Source organism: Oratosquilla oratoria, chromosome 37, assembly GCF_046742065.1.
Source record: "Oratosquilla oratoria isolate Oo_2021 chromosome 37, ASM4674206v1, whole genome shotgun sequence".
Taxonomy (NCBI): domain Eukaryota; kingdom Metazoa; phylum Arthropoda; class Malacostraca; order Stomatopoda; family Squillidae; genus Oratosquilla; species Oratosquilla oratoria.
In genome coordinates this window covers 3400170-3417267 of record NC_134813.1, presented here as the reverse complement: position 1 = coordinate 3417267, position 17098 = coordinate 3400170, and the positions used below count along the sequence as shown (strand labels likewise).

Sequence of the window (17098 nt, the reverse complement as noted above, 5' to 3'; positions counted from 1 at the left end):
CTCAACTTACCTTCTACCAATAAATTATCTGATATTCCCCCACTCTCTCCCCTTAGAACATGTACATCCTTAACTCTTCCTACTATACCCCTGGTTACCACTATATAGTCCATTAATGCTCTACCACCCTCCCCCATGTGTATGCTCGACTTTCTTCCTAAACACTGTATTTACTATCATCAACTCTCTAGACACATCTCCACCATCAACTCTCCACTTCAATTTTTTCCTGAAACTCCACACTTCCCAACCACTCCATCTATCAGTTAATTTCCTACCCTAGCATCAAGGTCTCCCAATACCACTACATTGACATTTCTTCCAAATCCCTCTATGCACCCATTTAAATCCATCCAAAAAGCCTCCCTTTCCTCTACTCTTCTCACTACCAGGCCCATATGCACTTACAAAAACCCACATCTCCTTCCCAGTTTCACCTTCATCTACATTAACCTTGAAGAAACCTTCTTCCATTCCACTACACACTTACTTATCTCTTCACTTACTGCCACCCCTTCTCTCCCTCATCCTCTCTTCACTCCTTAGAACCTCCCAAACTCGCACTTGCCCCTCCCTCTCAACTTGGTTTCACTCCATGCCAACACATCCATCTTTCTTCTCACAAACATACTGCCTATTTCTTCCATTTTACTCTCACCTGTAACTCATCCACGCACATTAAAAGACCCAAACCTCAGGGTACTGATTGGAAAAATCCTAGACCCTCTTATGCCTTTACTTTTTTTTAGGAATGTTCCCTTTAGGGCTACAGGGAGGATGATGCCTAGTCCTAATCCCTGTCTCATTTTTTGTCACCTCATAAGACTCAAGTGGGAAGCTTGGTGGCAGTATTCTTTTCCCCCACCACAGGGTTCAGCAAAAGGAAATGAATATTCAGAAAAATTGTACAGGACAGTAACAATGGGTGGGGGGACAGCATAACAGAGGGACAGTTGCGGTATAATTAAGTATCATCATTTCTCTATGAACAGAGATTTCCTCTATCACAGACAAAATTATGTATGGCTCTGGTCTGTAGGGGTGCCCCAGACCCTAAAGTATCAGCTGCATGCTACTTAGCCACAACAACATGCAGCCAATACACAAAGGGCTTTTTCCTCCATACAAGGGATGTAGCCAAGTCAAAAGTTAAGTACTTACTCCCATTCACGACCCTTCTTCCCTCTCATCTTGGTTCCTCATGCATGATGGGTCGTCCCTGTATTCTGCCCACTGCCCTGGGTAGTAATGCAGCAAGATACAGTACATCCACAGCAAGGCCACTTCACTTATTCACCAACTCCCCTCTCTCTGTCCCCTCATGTAGAAAAGAGAAGACAGGGAGAAATCCCTTCGGGCTGCATCAAAATATTCTTTCATAACCACTCCATAACCCCACCACCATCCCTTCCTTGCATCACAATATTACCTATACATAGCCATTCTCCACTCATCCCTATCTTCTCCCTTCCTTGCTCAACACTCCTTTCACCCCATCCATCTCATCCTTGGTCATCCTCTCACATTCACACCTTCCACCTCTGCCTTCCACACACACCTTTTACTAATCTTTCTTCACTCATTCTTTCCATGCATCCAAACCATCCCAATACTCTTTCTTCAGCCCTATCTGCCATCTCCTTTTCCACCCCAGCTCTCCTCCTCATCTTGTTTCTCACTCTATCCAACCTAGTAACTCCCACCATACTACTCAGACATCTGATCTCAAACACATTTAAACTTTTCCTCTCTGCCTCTCTTAACCACTTCTGTATGATGATGCCTACATAAGTGTCATGAGGTATTGGAAAAGGATCTGTTTTCCTCATCCAAACAAATAATTCTTACTTTAGTTAAACTAATTCAAAAGAGAAAGTTGATTCTTACCTTCTTCTTGATATTTTAGATGTAATTAAAGAAAAGGCGGATTTTCGAGAGACCGATTTTAACTCGGCCGAGTTATACTTACGTCCCTTTCGCCCTATTAAGTTTATCCGTTATTTTCAATTGTGTAGTGTTAAACTTTGTTTTAAAGAGAGGTTTCTCTTTATAGTTGGGAGTAATTGTTCCTCCGAAATTGATTTTCTGTAGTTTCAGTTGACACAAATTCTAAGCGTCTTGACTTGACGAAAACTAGTATTTGAGTGAATCCGGTCGCAGGCCACACGCAATATCTATAATTTTCGCGACCATAGTTTACTTTTCACCGACCAGAATTTTCAGTATTTATTTCAAATGTTTAAATTTTTCAATAGACTACAAATTATCAGTAGCAATTGATCATTAACATTATTAATTATTCAGATTTTATCCAACAATTTAAATATACATAATTTATTACTTTAATGAAATTAAACTTCTAGAGTTCAATAAACGAGTTCAATATGACGTCACCTTTTACATAATTTCTAATATACTCCAGACAAGAGATTGCATTTGTAACAATTGCAATGCAATGCAACGCAACCTTGTGTCCAAATCAATATAAATACAAATGATTCAATAAGATTTAAAGCCTCTAATCAATCTTTAATAAAACATTTGTTCTCACCCTTAGATTAAGGGTAAAGTATCTGAACCACCACCTAAACTCGTGTATCCTCACCCCAGAACCAGGGTGTAGCATTTTACCCAACACCTAATACCCAATTTATAATTTATAAATAATCAAGTTTATTTTTCATAAGTTCACGCTGCTTTAATGCAGCCTTTCTTTTTGGTTTGAGATCTCTATTATTTGCAGATGGAGCTTGCGGATTTGTTTGATTTGAGTCGTTTCCAGTATCTACCTCTGAAGGTTGTGATGGGTTTTGACTTCCAAGAGTGATATTTAATTCCATGGGATACAAATTCTTTATTGTATGGAAGGCAATTTCTCCATTATTTTGTTTCACTTTAACAATCCAAACCTTGTTGTCATGCCCAATAATTATCTCTAATATTATTCCCATTAACCAAAAAAGTCTGGGTTTATTTGGATGTTTAATCAAAACTACATCTCCTTTCTTTATCTTGTCAGACCATTCTTTCTGGTAAAGATTTTTTGCATGATCCCTTAAACTCAGAAGATAGTCTTCATACCACAATCTTCTAAATTCCTCAAACATCTCATTCTGCTTGCAAAGTGCATTTTCAAGATTTTCCTGATTTTCATCATTAACCCAAATATCAGTTTCATCTTTGAACATCAATGAACCAATGTTGTTAAGTTTGAGGAATGAATTTGGAGTTATAAATTCAAATTCTTCTGAACTGGCTCTATAAGTGAGAGGCCTAGAATTAATGGCATTTTTTATGTTTGAAAGGGCAGTGAGAAACTCAAAATATGTTGAATTAGATCTTCCAATTGCCTTATACAGGCAGTTTTTTAGTGTTCTGATAAGACGTTCCCAAGCTGCTCCAGCCCATGCTGAATATACTGGGATTCTTACATGTTTGATTTTGTTTTTTGAGAGTTCATCCAAAAATTCATTCGACTCGAGAGTTTTCTCCAATATGTCTCCACCTTTCACAAATGATCGGGCATTATCACTGTACAAGTAAGTTGGAATAGTATACTGATTATAAAATCTTTGAAAGGCCAGAATGAAATTCTTAGTTGACATGTCAGGCAACAACTCAAAATGGACAGCCCTGATATTAAGGCAAGTGAAAATCAATATAAAATATTTACTCAAAGTATTAGTATTATCTTTTCTCAAAAATACATGACCTGTATAATCAACTCCCACATGATTGAAAGGTCTGATCAGATTCATGTGCTGCTTAGGCATACTGGTTACTTTAGGGTAATTATAGGCAAGTGCATTATACTTCTGGCAAATTTTGCAGTCCTTAATTGAAGCTTTAACAGAAGATCTACCCTTTGGACACATGGAAAGAATGAGTGAAGAAAGACTAGTAAAAGAGGTATGGAAGGCAGATGTGGAGGGAGTGAACATGAGGGGACATCCTAGGATGAGGTGGATGGATGGGGTGAAGGGGGCTTTGGGGAAGAGGGGAATGTCTGTTGAGGAAGGAAGGAAGAGGACGGAAGACAGAGGTGAGTGGAGAATGGTTGTATATGGATGATGTTGTGACTGCATGAGGAGGAATGGGCGGGGGGGTGGGGGGGTGTGTGAGTAAATTTTGACGCAGCCCGAAGGGATTTCTTCCCGTCCTCTCCTTATATGCAGGGGGGGACGGAGAGGGGGGGTCGCCGATTAAATGAAGCGGCCTTGCTGTGGATGTGCTGTGTCTTGCGACACTGCTTCTGACCCAGGGCGGTGGGCAGGGTGCAGGGATGACCCGTCATCCAGGAGGTGCTCAGATGAGAGGAAGGGTGGGAGGGGTGTGGAGTGTATTTAGGGATGAAATGGGTGGGAGTGTTTTTATGCCTTTCCCTTTTTGGCTACCTCCCTTGGAAGGGGGAAAAAGCCTTGGTATATGTATGTATGTATGTATGTACTAAGGAAGGCACTTCTGAATTTTTAAAGTTACTTGACTCGAGTGTATCCACTTGTTTAAGGAAGCTAATTTCTTTAGCAAAACTGATTGACTGATTTATCATGATCCAATAATCCAATGCCTTCTCATGAGAGTTTTCACCACTTTTCATACAAATCCACTTGAAGAGATACTCAGTGATTTTCATAACTTTATTATAGTTTGAAAACTTATTAATGTCAAAAATAGGTTTGATTTCAACTTCCTTTCCTTGCATGGTATTGAGAGTATTGATATTTTGATTCATCAGATTAAAACCCACACTCAACAATGGGTATTTAGGCCAGGTATTTAAATCATATTTCATCCAATCTGGTCCCTTGAGCCAAAATTCAAAATTATCGATGAATTTGCTGTAGGTTAAGCCTCCAGTTAAGAGATCAGCAGGATTATTTTCAGTTTTGACATAATTAAAACTAATGGGAATGTTATAATCCCTTTCAAGCTGTTGTAGTTTACTATCCATTTCACCTATTCTATTTTTGACAAACTTAGATTTTAGTTTAGTCTGTCTGGTTATTAACCAGTTGAGCACAACTTGTGCATCAACAGCAATATTAATATAATTGAATCTTATATTGGAATAGGCATTCAAAATAGTGGATATGCACTTTAAAGCAAGAATCACTCCAAGTAGCTCCAAGACTGGGATGCTATGTTCTTTTTCCTTGTTAGCAGGAGCCACTTTTGCTTTAGCAAATAAGAGGGAACTACTTTCTTTACTGGTACCATAAGCGACAAATTTTGTGAGCTGTCACTAAAAATATTAAGTCCATATTCTTCATTCTCATTTAATGCCTGCCTATTAAAGGAGACCTGATTGGCTTTCTCAAAACCAGGTTTGATATTATCCCATTCATTTATTATGTCCTCAGGCAATTTTTCATCCCATCCTAATTTGAGTTGCCACACCTTCCTCATCAATAACTTTCCTTTGATACTAATGGGTAAGACTAACCCCAGTGGATCGAACAAACTTGAAGTCTCGGATAACAATTCTTTTAGTACTGACAGAGTGAAATTCAACAGGTGCAAGCTGCATCTCATCCATATTAGGATTAAATCTGTATCCAAGAATTTTCTCTGTCTCATTTGAATGTTCAACTAATTTGCCATCCTTTTCTATCAGTTGTCTCAGTTCAAGTGAATTTGAATTCCAAGATCTTAAAATAAAACCACCAAGAGCCATTCTTTCATAGCAAAGCCGATAAAGGTCAGTCATTTCCTTAAAATTATTGCCTGTGAATATTAAATTATCAACATAGAATTGACTGGAAAGAATGTCAGTGCACTTGTCAAGTGGAAATTTACTGGCATGTTTCTTCATTACATAATGTAGAATGAAGGGTGATGATGTAAATCCAAATACTAGAGTTCTATATCTATAAGCAATCAATTTATCCCTTTCCCAAAGGAAACAAAAACGGTTCTTGTCAAACTCTTGGCTGAGCCTAATTGACAGGAATGCCTGCTTGATGTCACTCAGCAAGATTATATTAGTTCTAAAGCAAAATAACAGTTTAAGCAAGGACTCCATTAGATCAACTCCAGTATATGCAGCCTCATTCAAAGAAGGTAGATTCTTATCAGTTTTTAGTGAGCAATTGAAAACTGGTCTAATCTTAGTTGAGACCTGCTCTTCCATCTTAATGACTGGCCTATGTGGAATCCAAGTGTGATTATTCACCTTTTCATCAGAAAAGTCTATTTCAATCTGCTCTATGATTCCATCCTGAAGCTGCTGATCAAAGACCTCTTCATATTTTTCATAAAGATTTGACTTTTTAAGATTTTTTGAAACTCTCCCTAAAACTTTTCTGGCAACCTGAAAATTAGAAGGGACCAGTTCTATTTTTTCTGAATGCCAAGGAAACTTAACTTGGTAATGGCCATCTTTAAACTGAATAGCTTCATTAAATCTAGCAATTTGTTCTTGATCCTCTGAACTATAAATTTCATTCTTACTAATTCCAATAGATTCCAAGCTAAAGAGATATTCTATCCCATTTTCAATATCTGAATCATTTAGAATATTTTCTAGAGGATTAAAATAAGATTTAATTGGATTAAGTATCAGATTAACTGAGGTGTCAGGAACTTTAGAAGACTTCTGACATTGATAGATTTGAACTTTATTACTTGCCGTTTTTTTACTAATTTGAGAAGCCTGTTTCCTAGTCAAAAAATGATTGACATTACCAATAGGAATTACTTTATTTCCAATTACCATGCAGCTCCCTTGCAAGCATGAGGCAAATGAACATTCTGAAAGGAATTGAAGCAAGTCTACACCTATCAATGCATCCACCTCTATTAATTCATTATCCTGATTTAATCCAAAGGCTTCATCAGCCAATTCAAATCCTTGATCTTTTATATTTTCTAGGGCTTCATGTAGGATCACTGACTCCCTGTATCAATTAAACATCTGATCTTCTTACTCTGTTTACCACGAATAAATTCCAAAGTTACAGTAGGGGAAATGTAATCATTTTCAGAATTTTGTTGAGATGTTAAACAAAGATGATTATTACTAGTATTAGGTCCTTTAAATTCAGGACAAAGGGGTGCTATATGGCTATAAGAATTACAGTGTTTACAACCATATTTTAATTTATTTTGCTTGCTAAAGCATTCATCTTCTTTATGACCAGATCCAGCACAACGTGCACAGAGACCTAATTCCTGTACTCTCTCTGTCTTAAAGAGTTGAATATTTTTCACACTGTCCTAAGGATTGACCTGATGCACTGCACAATTTACAAATAAAGTTTTTAGAGGGAGCAACCTTATTTTGACTGGTCTTGAAAATTTGAAGAGAACTTTTATTTTCTTTGGGTGCATTTTTTGAATTTTCTTTGGCCTTATTGATTTTATCAGATCTAGGCAAAGTAGTTTTACAGGTCTTAATTAGAGTCTTAATAATGTCATTATATGACTCAAAGATTTCAGTCAAGGTAGGATAGTTGTTATATTTATGAACCAGTTCCCTTTTGAATGCTGTAGGCAACTTATTAAAGAGAATATGACTCAATAGTAAATTTCCAGGAGAATTTTTCATTGTAAAATCATAGCCATGATTAGACTTTAATTCAAAGATGTATGCTTTAATTTCAATGATGAATGACTTTAATATAAAAAACTCCTCGTCATATCCTTGAGGAACTGTTGCGCTTAGAATCCTTCTGAAAGTTTCATCCACTATAAAGGGTACATCCAGAAATTCATCTTTCAATAATCTTAGTGCAATATCATAATTTTCATTTATGATAGACAAATGGCTAATGATTTTCAAAGCATAACCCCTAAGATAACTATGTAAATAACTAAGCTTCACTGCCTGGGACATACTCTCCTTATTACCTATGACATTATTAAACTGATTGAGGAAAGAAGAAAAAGCAAATTTATCCTTTTCAGTTCCATCAAAAACGCCGCAAGATAAGGGAGGCGGTTTAGTATCAAAATGGTCTAGCCTATTGAGTGTTTCAACAAATCTATCAGCATCTATAGAGCTTGTAGAGTGATTATTGGATTTATTCCCTGCCATTTTAAATTCCTGAAATTCTGATAGACTTTCATCTATTTCCATATGATAACCTACTTGCTTATCTACTTCACTAGTAAATGTGTCAAATTTCTTAACATCTACTTCATTTTCCTTTAGAAGATCTAAAATCTGTTCATCTTTAACTTTAATTTCACTTATAACTTGATCAATAATATCTAATTGTTTACTACAGAAATTAATGTTTAAGGTCTTTTTACTAAGTGAATCCTTTAATTTATTAAGAATCAGAGTAACTTTTCTTTTAAGTATACCCCTTTCTCGTTTCAGTTTAACCAATGCAGTCTCAAATCCAGCTTCATCCTTATCCTCATTATCATTATCACTTGTCATGATTAGACTGTATTGATACAAAGTACAAAAAAATATTCAGGTTGTACTAGCCTATACATAAATTAAAACAATTCGATTTCACTAAACATAGGCCATAATTCAACTAAACAAACCAACCTGGACACAAGGTTTCCACTAAGAACAAATAGGCTATTACTAGGCAAACTTGACAAACTCATTTAATTGAACTCTTGAAACTATTATATAAAACAACTCAATTTACTTACGAATATGTGAAGCCTTTTAATAATAATCGGCACAGTGAATCCACAATTACCTTTTTATTATAAACAAATAGGCCCACTTAAAGGCTCGAATACTGAATCAATTCACGGAGGTAAACTATTGGCTATGGCGAATCAGATAGATTATCATTATGCCGAGTCTTGATGTTAATAAATCCTCTCTTTAAATATATTGGAAAAGGATCTGTTTTCCTCATCCAAACAAATAATTCTTACTTTAGTTAAACTAATTCAAAAGAGAAAGTTGATTCTTACCTTCTTCTTGATATTTTAGATGTAATTAAAGAAAAGGCGGATTTTCGAGAGACCGGTTTTAACTCGGCCGAGTTATACTTACGTCCCTTTCGCCCTATTAAGTTTATCCGTTATTTTCAATTGTGTAGTGTTAAACTTTGTTTTAAAGAAAGGTTTCTCTTTATAGTTGGGAGTAATTGTTCCTCCGAAATTGATTTTCTGTAGTTTCAGTTGACACAAATTCTAAGCGTCTTGACTTGACGAAAACTAGTATTTGAGTGAATCCGGTCGCAGGCCACACGCAATATCTATAATTTTCGCGACCATTGTTTACTTTTCACCGACCAGAATTTTCGGTATTTATTTCAAATGTTTAAATTTTTCAATAGACTACAAATTATCAGTAGCAATTGATCATTAACATTATTAATTATTCAGATTTTATCCAACAATTTAAATATACATAATTTATTACTTTAATGAAATTAAACTTCTAGAGTTCAATAAACGAGTTCAATATGACGTCACCTTTTACGTAATTTCTAATAGAGGCTCAAGTGAGTACACAAGGATGCTGGCATTGGCGTCTTGATTATATATATATTTTTGTTGTACATGAGTTACCCTGGATTCTATGAACTGCTTTGATCAAGTTTTCTGTGTTTATTACTCGAGCAAAAGAGAACAAGTAATACAGTAGTAACTTTACATTTTATAATGCGAGTAGTGTGATGCATTGTGCATATGGCAGCCAATGCTGCACACGAGAATCTGACTTGTACTGAAGTGATTAAATCCCATGTCTCTGCCCCATACCCCATTAGGACAATCACCCTTTCATATAGTTTTGCATCCATTCCCAAATGCTTATTTCTCATGACATTTTTTTAATCCCCAAAGCCATTTACTTGGTTCTTTCAATCTACAATTTACTTCCACCTTCACTCCTTTTCCTGCCACATGCAACCCCAAATACCTAAACCTATCCACTTCCTCCAGCCTCTCTCCTTTAAGACTTACAACCAACTCACTGCCATATCACTTATGAAGGACACAATAATCATTAAAAGAACTGCCTGCACAGAAAGTTCCCAACCAAATAAATCATTTGTTAAGAAGAATGATATTTGAATAGCCCAGACCATGGCAAATGTGTTGACTAATTTTCTTCCAAGGTTAACTTTGGGATCACATAAATGCACATATTGTCCTTCCTTGAATAGCAATAACTATGACAACATACTTTTCTTTCTTTGATGCAGTTTTACATTGATGTTCATTTTGGCCTTCAAATAGTACATCGAGCAACACTGTTTAAGGTACAAGAAAAGAGTAGCATAGTAGCAGTCATCCTCAAGAATATACATGTAAATTACTGGCTTCTTGTGCCCACTCAGGTTGCACAGCTTACACTTGAATCATAAAAATTAAGTTTAATGTAGATTTCTGGCAAAGTTTGTTGTGATAACTAAGCTGCGATAATTAGCTACTCTAAGTGTTTTTAAGGTTACAAAAACTCACTTTTTTCAAATGTTGAGGTTCTTAGTTTTACTGACTGTCCCATGAGTTTACAACTGATTTAATCCAGGATATTAAAATTTAAGTAACCTCCTTCAATACTGTAAATATGATCAAAGTGGACCTATTTGGTTGAACCACAACAGTAATTTCATTCATAAATATGACATTTAGGATAAGAAAATTTGCCTTAATTTTGTTAATACCGATTGAATAATTGCAGTGGATGAGAGCATCTCCTTCATGTTATTATACAATAAAAGGCAACATTTTCCCGTTTTACAAAATATCCCTGTGATTTTTTTTTTTTTTTTTTTTTACACTAATATTTTCATTTCACTCTTCAATGATATCGAAGGTAATGTGAATACTTTGCTTTTATCACTTGGGCTTGGTTTCTTTTGTCTCAGCATTCTGATCATATATCCAGCGAGAGAGAAGTACAGAATAGATTTTGAGTTCTTCCAGACACTTTGGGGAACTGCTGAGGCGTTCTTTTGTCATATTTCTGGGACGCAGAACATGGCAAAGGACTGGAGCCTGAGGAAAGAAAAGTTATGTCTTTAAATATAGTGATTAATGAAATATAAATATATCTACATACCAAGGGCTTTCTCATGACACTATAATCTCCCATGACATTTACTTGCTTCTCTCAGTCTACAATTCACTTCCACCCTCACTCCTTCCTTTCCTGCCACAAGTGACCCCAAATACCTAAAACTATCCACTTCCTTCAACCTCTCTCCTTTAAGACTTACTTCCAACTTGCTGCCATCCTCTCCCCTTGTACATCTCATCACCTTACTTTTACCTACATTTACCTTCAACTTTCTTCTACTGCATACCGTCACAAACTGTCACTAATTCCTTTAATCCCTCCTCTGACCCTGCCACAAGCACAAACATCTGGCTCACTTTTTACTCTTCTCCAATATCTTTAACCATCTCCAATTCCCTGCCCATTACCCTCGCCTTTACTGTCAATCATAGGAAATATAAATTATGACGTAAGAACTACACATGCTTGTTCACATCTTGTCTGTCTATATACCAAGGGCTTTCCCCCCCTTTATAAGGAAGGTAACTAAGTCAATAGGCATGCACCCACTCCCATCCACCACCCTTTCCTCACTCTCATCTTGCTAGCTCATCATGGATGAAGAATCATCCTTGTCTCCTGCCCACTGCCCTGCATCAGAAGCAATGCAGCAGGACACAGTACTTCCACAGGAAGGCGATCCCCTTCTTTCCTTCCACTGTATTAAAATATAATTCACACACATCCATTCCCTACTCCCCCCATCCCCTGCCCTCTCCCTTCCTTACATCAAAGTATCATCTATACACTGCCTCAGTTTACAGTTTATATCTTGTACTTTAAAGAAAGGAGGTTGCCAACAGTTTCTTCAATGGGGTCCTGCCAGGCCTTGATATGGCAGGTCAATTTTTTTTTTTTTTTTTTTTTTTTTTTTAATAATCCTATCACCTCAAGCCAGTGACAGAAACAGTCCCACAGTAATGCAATACAGACAGAAGTCCAAAGCTTCTTCCCAGAGATCTATGGGAGACCTTGATGAATATTGCCAATTATAGTAGGGCAGCAGATTTTGAGAGATATCACCTGCACCTCTAGATAAAGCTCACGATGACAAGCCATGGGGGTAATTGGGAGGAGGAGGATTCTCTGACATCTGCCCTGCAAGGGACTACCAGTTGCAGGTGCCTATTACTGATTGAATTAATATGGTCTTCTATAAGAGAGGAAGAGGAGGCAAATCAAGTAGAGAAGAAAAGGTAAAAGGTGCAGATGGAGAGATGATAATGGAAGAGAAGGCAGTAAGGGGAAGATGGTCAGAATATTTTAGGGAGTTGCTAAATGTGAAGGAGGATAGGGAGGGAAAGATAGCTGCAGTGGGAAATGCGAAGAAAATGAGAGTGATGAGTGAGAAGAATGGAGGAGAAACAAGGAAGGATGAGGTGAAGGCAGTTGTTAAGATGATGAAAGCAGGTAAGGCACCTGGTCTGGATGGATGCCATGCAGAATGTCTGAAAAAGGGGAGGTACAGTGATGGTGGACTGGCTGGTGAGGTTATTTAATGTTTGCTGGAGAGAGGGTAGAGTGCCAGAGGACTGGAGGAGTACCTGTATAGTTCCTCTTTACAAGGGAATGTAGTAGTTTCAGAGGGATTAGCTTGTTAAGTGTAGTTGGGAAGGCTTATGGGAGGATCTTGATTGAGAGGATTAGGAGAGGAACAAAAGGAGTAATTGGTGAGGAACAGTGTGGATTTAGGACAGGTAGAGGTTGTTTAGATCAGATCTTTGTGGTAAGACAGATATGTGAGAAAGCTATAGGAAAGGGGAAGGATGTTTTTTGGGCTTTTATGGATCTGGAAAAGGCTTATGATAGGGTAGACAGAAAGGCACTGTGGGAGGTTATGCAGATATACGGGATAGGAGGAAAGCTTCTGGGAGCTGTCAAGAGTTTTTATGAGAGTAGTAGAGCTTGTGTCAGGATTGGAAATGGAGAGTGAGTGGTTCGAGGTAAAGGTGGGACTTCGTCAAGGATGGGGTGGTGCGAGTGGTAAATGCAAGGGTAGTGGGCAAGGGATTGGAGATGATTAAAGAAAATGGAGAAAAGTGGGAGGTGAGCCAGCTGTTGTTTGCGGACGACACTCCGCTTGTGGCAGGATCGGAGGAGGGATTGAGGAAGTTGGTGGCAGAGTTTGGGAGAGTATGTGATAGAAGAAAGCTAAAGATAAATGTGGGTAAAAGTAAGGTGATGAGATGTACAAGCGGTGAAAGTGGCAGTGGACTGGAAGTGAGCATTAAGGGAGAGCGACTGGAGGAAGTGGATAGTTTTAGATACTTGGGTGCAAATGTGGCAGGAAAAGGTGGAGGTAGAATGTAGATTGAGAGAAGTGAGTAAATGCCTTGGTGGATTAAAGAGTGTAATGAGGAGCCTGTATGAAGGAGTGATTGTGCCAACAGCACTGTATGGGGCAGAAACATGGAACATAAGAGAAGAAGAGAGAAGGAGTTTGAATGTGTTTGAGATGAGGTGTCTGAGAAGTATGATGGGGGTTACATGAGGAGGTGAGGAGGAGAACAGGGGTGGAAAAGGAGCTGGGAGATAGGGTTGATGAAAGAATATTAGGATGGTTTGGACACATGGAAAGAATGAGTGAAGAAAGACTAGTAAAAGAGGTATGGAAGGCAGATGTGGAGGGAGTGAACATGAGGGGACGTCCTAGGATGAGGTGGATGGATGGGGTGAAGGGGGCTTTGGGGAAGAGGGGAATGTCTGTTGAGGGAGGACAGGAGAGGACAGAAGACGGGTGAATGGAGAATGGTTGTATATGGATGATGTTGTGATTGCATGAGGTGGAATGGGCGGGGGGATGGGGCGGTGAGGTAGTATGTGTGAGCAAAATTTGACGCAGCCCAAAGGGATTTCTCCCCATCCTCTCCTTTTATGCAATGGGGGGACAGAGAGGGGGGGTCGCCGATTTAATGAAGCGGACTTGCTGTGGATGTGCTGTGTATTGCGACACTGCTTCTGACCCAGGGCAGTGGACAAGGTGCAGGGATGACCCGTCATCCAGGAGGTGCTCAGATAAGAGGGAGGGTGGAGGGGTGTGGAGTGTATTCAGGGATGGAATGGGTGGGAATGATTTTATGCCTTTCCCTTTTTGGCTACCTCCCTTGTAAGGGGGAAAAAGCCTTGGTATATGTATGTATAATGCTGGAACAAATGAAAGATTCCCTTACAAGTGAAGGGCTGCTGACTTTGCTACAGTATGCCAAGTTCAACAGCAGAAACAAGGGATATCAGATGTTAAAGGTAATCAGCATTCTGGTTTTTGTGGAGATCATTCTTCAATCAAGACTAGTCCATAGGAGTGTCACTGGAGTCCCTAAAATTTATTGCTAAAACTTTATGCAGTCAATACCCCATACTGGGTAAAAAGTGAGTGAAAATTAAGTTGATAGAGACAGAGATCTTAGGCCTCCTTGGAAACAGAGTACCAATCTCTTAGGGCTGCACCTCCAGATAGAGCTGATGATGTTAAAGGGTTTTGAAGATGGATGGTGAGAAGATGATTCTTCCTAGCATCCATCTCAGAGGGATTTCCCTGGCATTTCCATAATTTTTTATCACTGCTTGTCTGTGAATCACTGAACATGAAGGTCATTTTGGAGGAAACCCAACCTGTACTCTATCATAATTACATATACCAAAAGCTTTTTCCCCCTTATAAGGGAGGTAGCCAAAAGCAAAGGCATAAAATCCACTCCAACCCATTCCATCCCTAACATACTCCATTCCCCTCCACCCTCTTATCTTGGCACCTCCTGGATGATGAGTCATCCCTGCATCTTGCCCACTGCTTTGGGTCAGAAGCAGTGTCACAAGACACAGCACATCCACAGCAAGGCCACTTCATTAAACTGGCAACCCCCCCTCTCCATCCCCTCATGCAGAAAAGGAGAAGACGGGGAGAAATCCCTTTGGGCTGCATCAATTTATTTCTCACATATACTTCCTCACCCCCCATCCCCCACCCACTCACCTTCATGCATCACACCATCATCCATACACAACCATTCTCCATTCATCCCTATCTTCTGTCCTCTTCTGTCCTTCCTCAACTGACATTCCCCTCTTTCCCAATACCCTTTTTACCCTATCCCTCCAGCTCATCCTAGGTCAACCCCTCATACTCACTCCTTCCACCTCTGCCTTCCATACATCTTTTACTAGTCTTTCTTCATTCATTCTCTATCAACATTAACAAATGCTACAAAATATATATCCATATACCGATGGCTTTTTCCCCCTTCCAAGTGAGGTAGCCAAAAAACAATGGCATAAAATCCCCTCCCACCCATTCCATCCCCACATACTCCACTTCCATTCACCCCCTCTCTCTTATCTTAGCTCATCCTGGATGATGGGTCATCCCTACATCTTGCCCACTGTCCTGGGTTAGAAGCAATGTAGCAAGACACAGCACATCCACAGCAAGGCTGCTTCATTTAATTGGCAAACCCCCCTCTATGTCCCCTCATGAAGAAAAAGAGAACACAGGGAGAAATCCCTTTTGGATGCGTCAAAATATCATTTACATTTACTCCACCACCACCCTTCCATGGATCATACTATCAAACATCATCCATACACAACCATTCCCCATTCACCCCATCTTCTGTCTTTTCCCTTCCTTCTTCAACAGACATTCCCCTCTTTCCTAATGCCCCTTTTGCCCCATCCATCACTCTCATTTTTGGTCATCCCCTCATATTCGCTCTTTCCACCTCTGTCTTCCACACCTCTTTTACTAAGCTCTCTTCATTCATTCTTTTCATTTATCCAAACAATCCCAATACTCTTTCATCAACCCATCTCTCTCCACATCCGCTCTCCTCATTTCTCACTCTATCCAACCTTGTAACCCCCTTATACTTCTCATTCATTTCATCTCAAACACATTCAAACTCCTCCTCTCTTATGTTCCATATTTCTGCCCCACATATTGCTGTCAGTACAATCACTTCATACAATTTCCTCTTAGCATCCATTCTCAAATGTCTATTTCTCATTACACTTTTTAATCCCCCCAAGGCATTTACTTGCTTCTTTCAGTCTATATTCTACCTCCACTTCCACTCCTCACTTCCCACCACATTTGCACCAAAGTATCTAAAGCTATCCACTTCCTTCAGTCTCTCTCCCTTAATACTCACTTCTAATTTGCTGCCACATTCTCCCCTTGTACATCTCATCACCTTAATTTACCCATATTTATCTTCAACTTCCTTCATTTGCACATCTTCCCAAACTGTCACTAACTTCCTCAATCCCTCCTCTGATCCTGCTACAAGCACACTGTCATCAGCAAACAACAACTGGCTTATCTCCCATTTTTCTCTATTTTCTTTAACCATCTCCAATCTCCAGCCTGTTAGCCTCACATTTACCTCTTGTACCACCCCCATCTATATATAAATTGAACAGCCAAGATGACATAACACATCTCTGGCAAAGTCCCACCTTTACCTCAAACCACTCACTCAGTTTCTAATTCTAACACAGGCTCTACTACTCTCATAAAAACTCAACTGCTCTTAAGGGGATCGTCCATCAGAAAATCACGACAAAATAAAAAAAAATACGAAATTCTGAAAATATTTCCTCTAAAAGTGTTGCTCATAAGCTATCTCGTGGCTGAGTATGAAAGCTGTATCTTGATTTTTACTATCTAAAAAAATATAATACAGTACCCCCCACCCTACTGTGGCTGAGATGTGTGCGCTGCGTACTGCATATTACGTTTTCTGTTGTTACATATATTTGCTAACAAAAGAAGCTGTGTATTTTGCACAATATTTATGCTTTTGTATGATAAATAATAGCATACGAGCTAATATGTTGACAGATGCTGTGACAGTTGACACAGCATTATTGGAAGGCAATACGTGATTGTGTGAATATTGACGTTCAGACAATGCGTAAAGCTATCATGGCCTCCTATTTGCATTCTGTCAGCACAGATGAGAAGCCATTGCATTCTTACTGTCCTAAGGGAGAAGACTCATGGTGTTTTTTTCCAGAGAGCACTAGCCAGAGTCAAGAAGCCATTCCTGGTGAAGATTCCCACTGGCAATATATCAAGACCTCACCTCTACAGAGCTTTTAGAGAAATGCCTCAAG

General features: G+C 38.8%; 2 protein-coding genes across 5 annotated transcripts in view; one reads left to right on the top strand and one right to left on the bottom strand.

Annotated features, from left to right (window-relative positions):
• LOC143019503 (uncharacterized) overlaps positions 1–13737 on the top strand; it is a 26507-nt gene extending 12770 nt beyond the window's left edge. Inside the window, exon 2 of the mRNA XM_076175163.1 lies at positions 13491–13737. Within this exon, the coding sequence (XP_076031278.1) occupies positions 13491–13520 (30 nt within the window). The 3' untranslated portion in view covers positions 13521–13737. The remainder of the gene's footprint in view (positions 1–13490) is intronic.
• The window catches only part of LOC143019505 (tRNA-splicing endonuclease subunit Sen2-like), a 26783-nt gene continuing 20258 nt past the window's right edge, over positions 10574–17098 (bottom strand). For all 4 annotated transcript variants that reach the window (XM_076175176.1, XM_076175175.1, XM_076175177.1 and 1 more), the window contains one exon: positions 10574–10923. In XM_076175176.1, the coding sequence (XP_076031291.1) occupies positions 10765–10923 (159 nt within the window). In that variant the 3' untranslated portion in view covers positions 10574–10764. The remainder of the gene's footprint in view (positions 10924–17098) is intronic.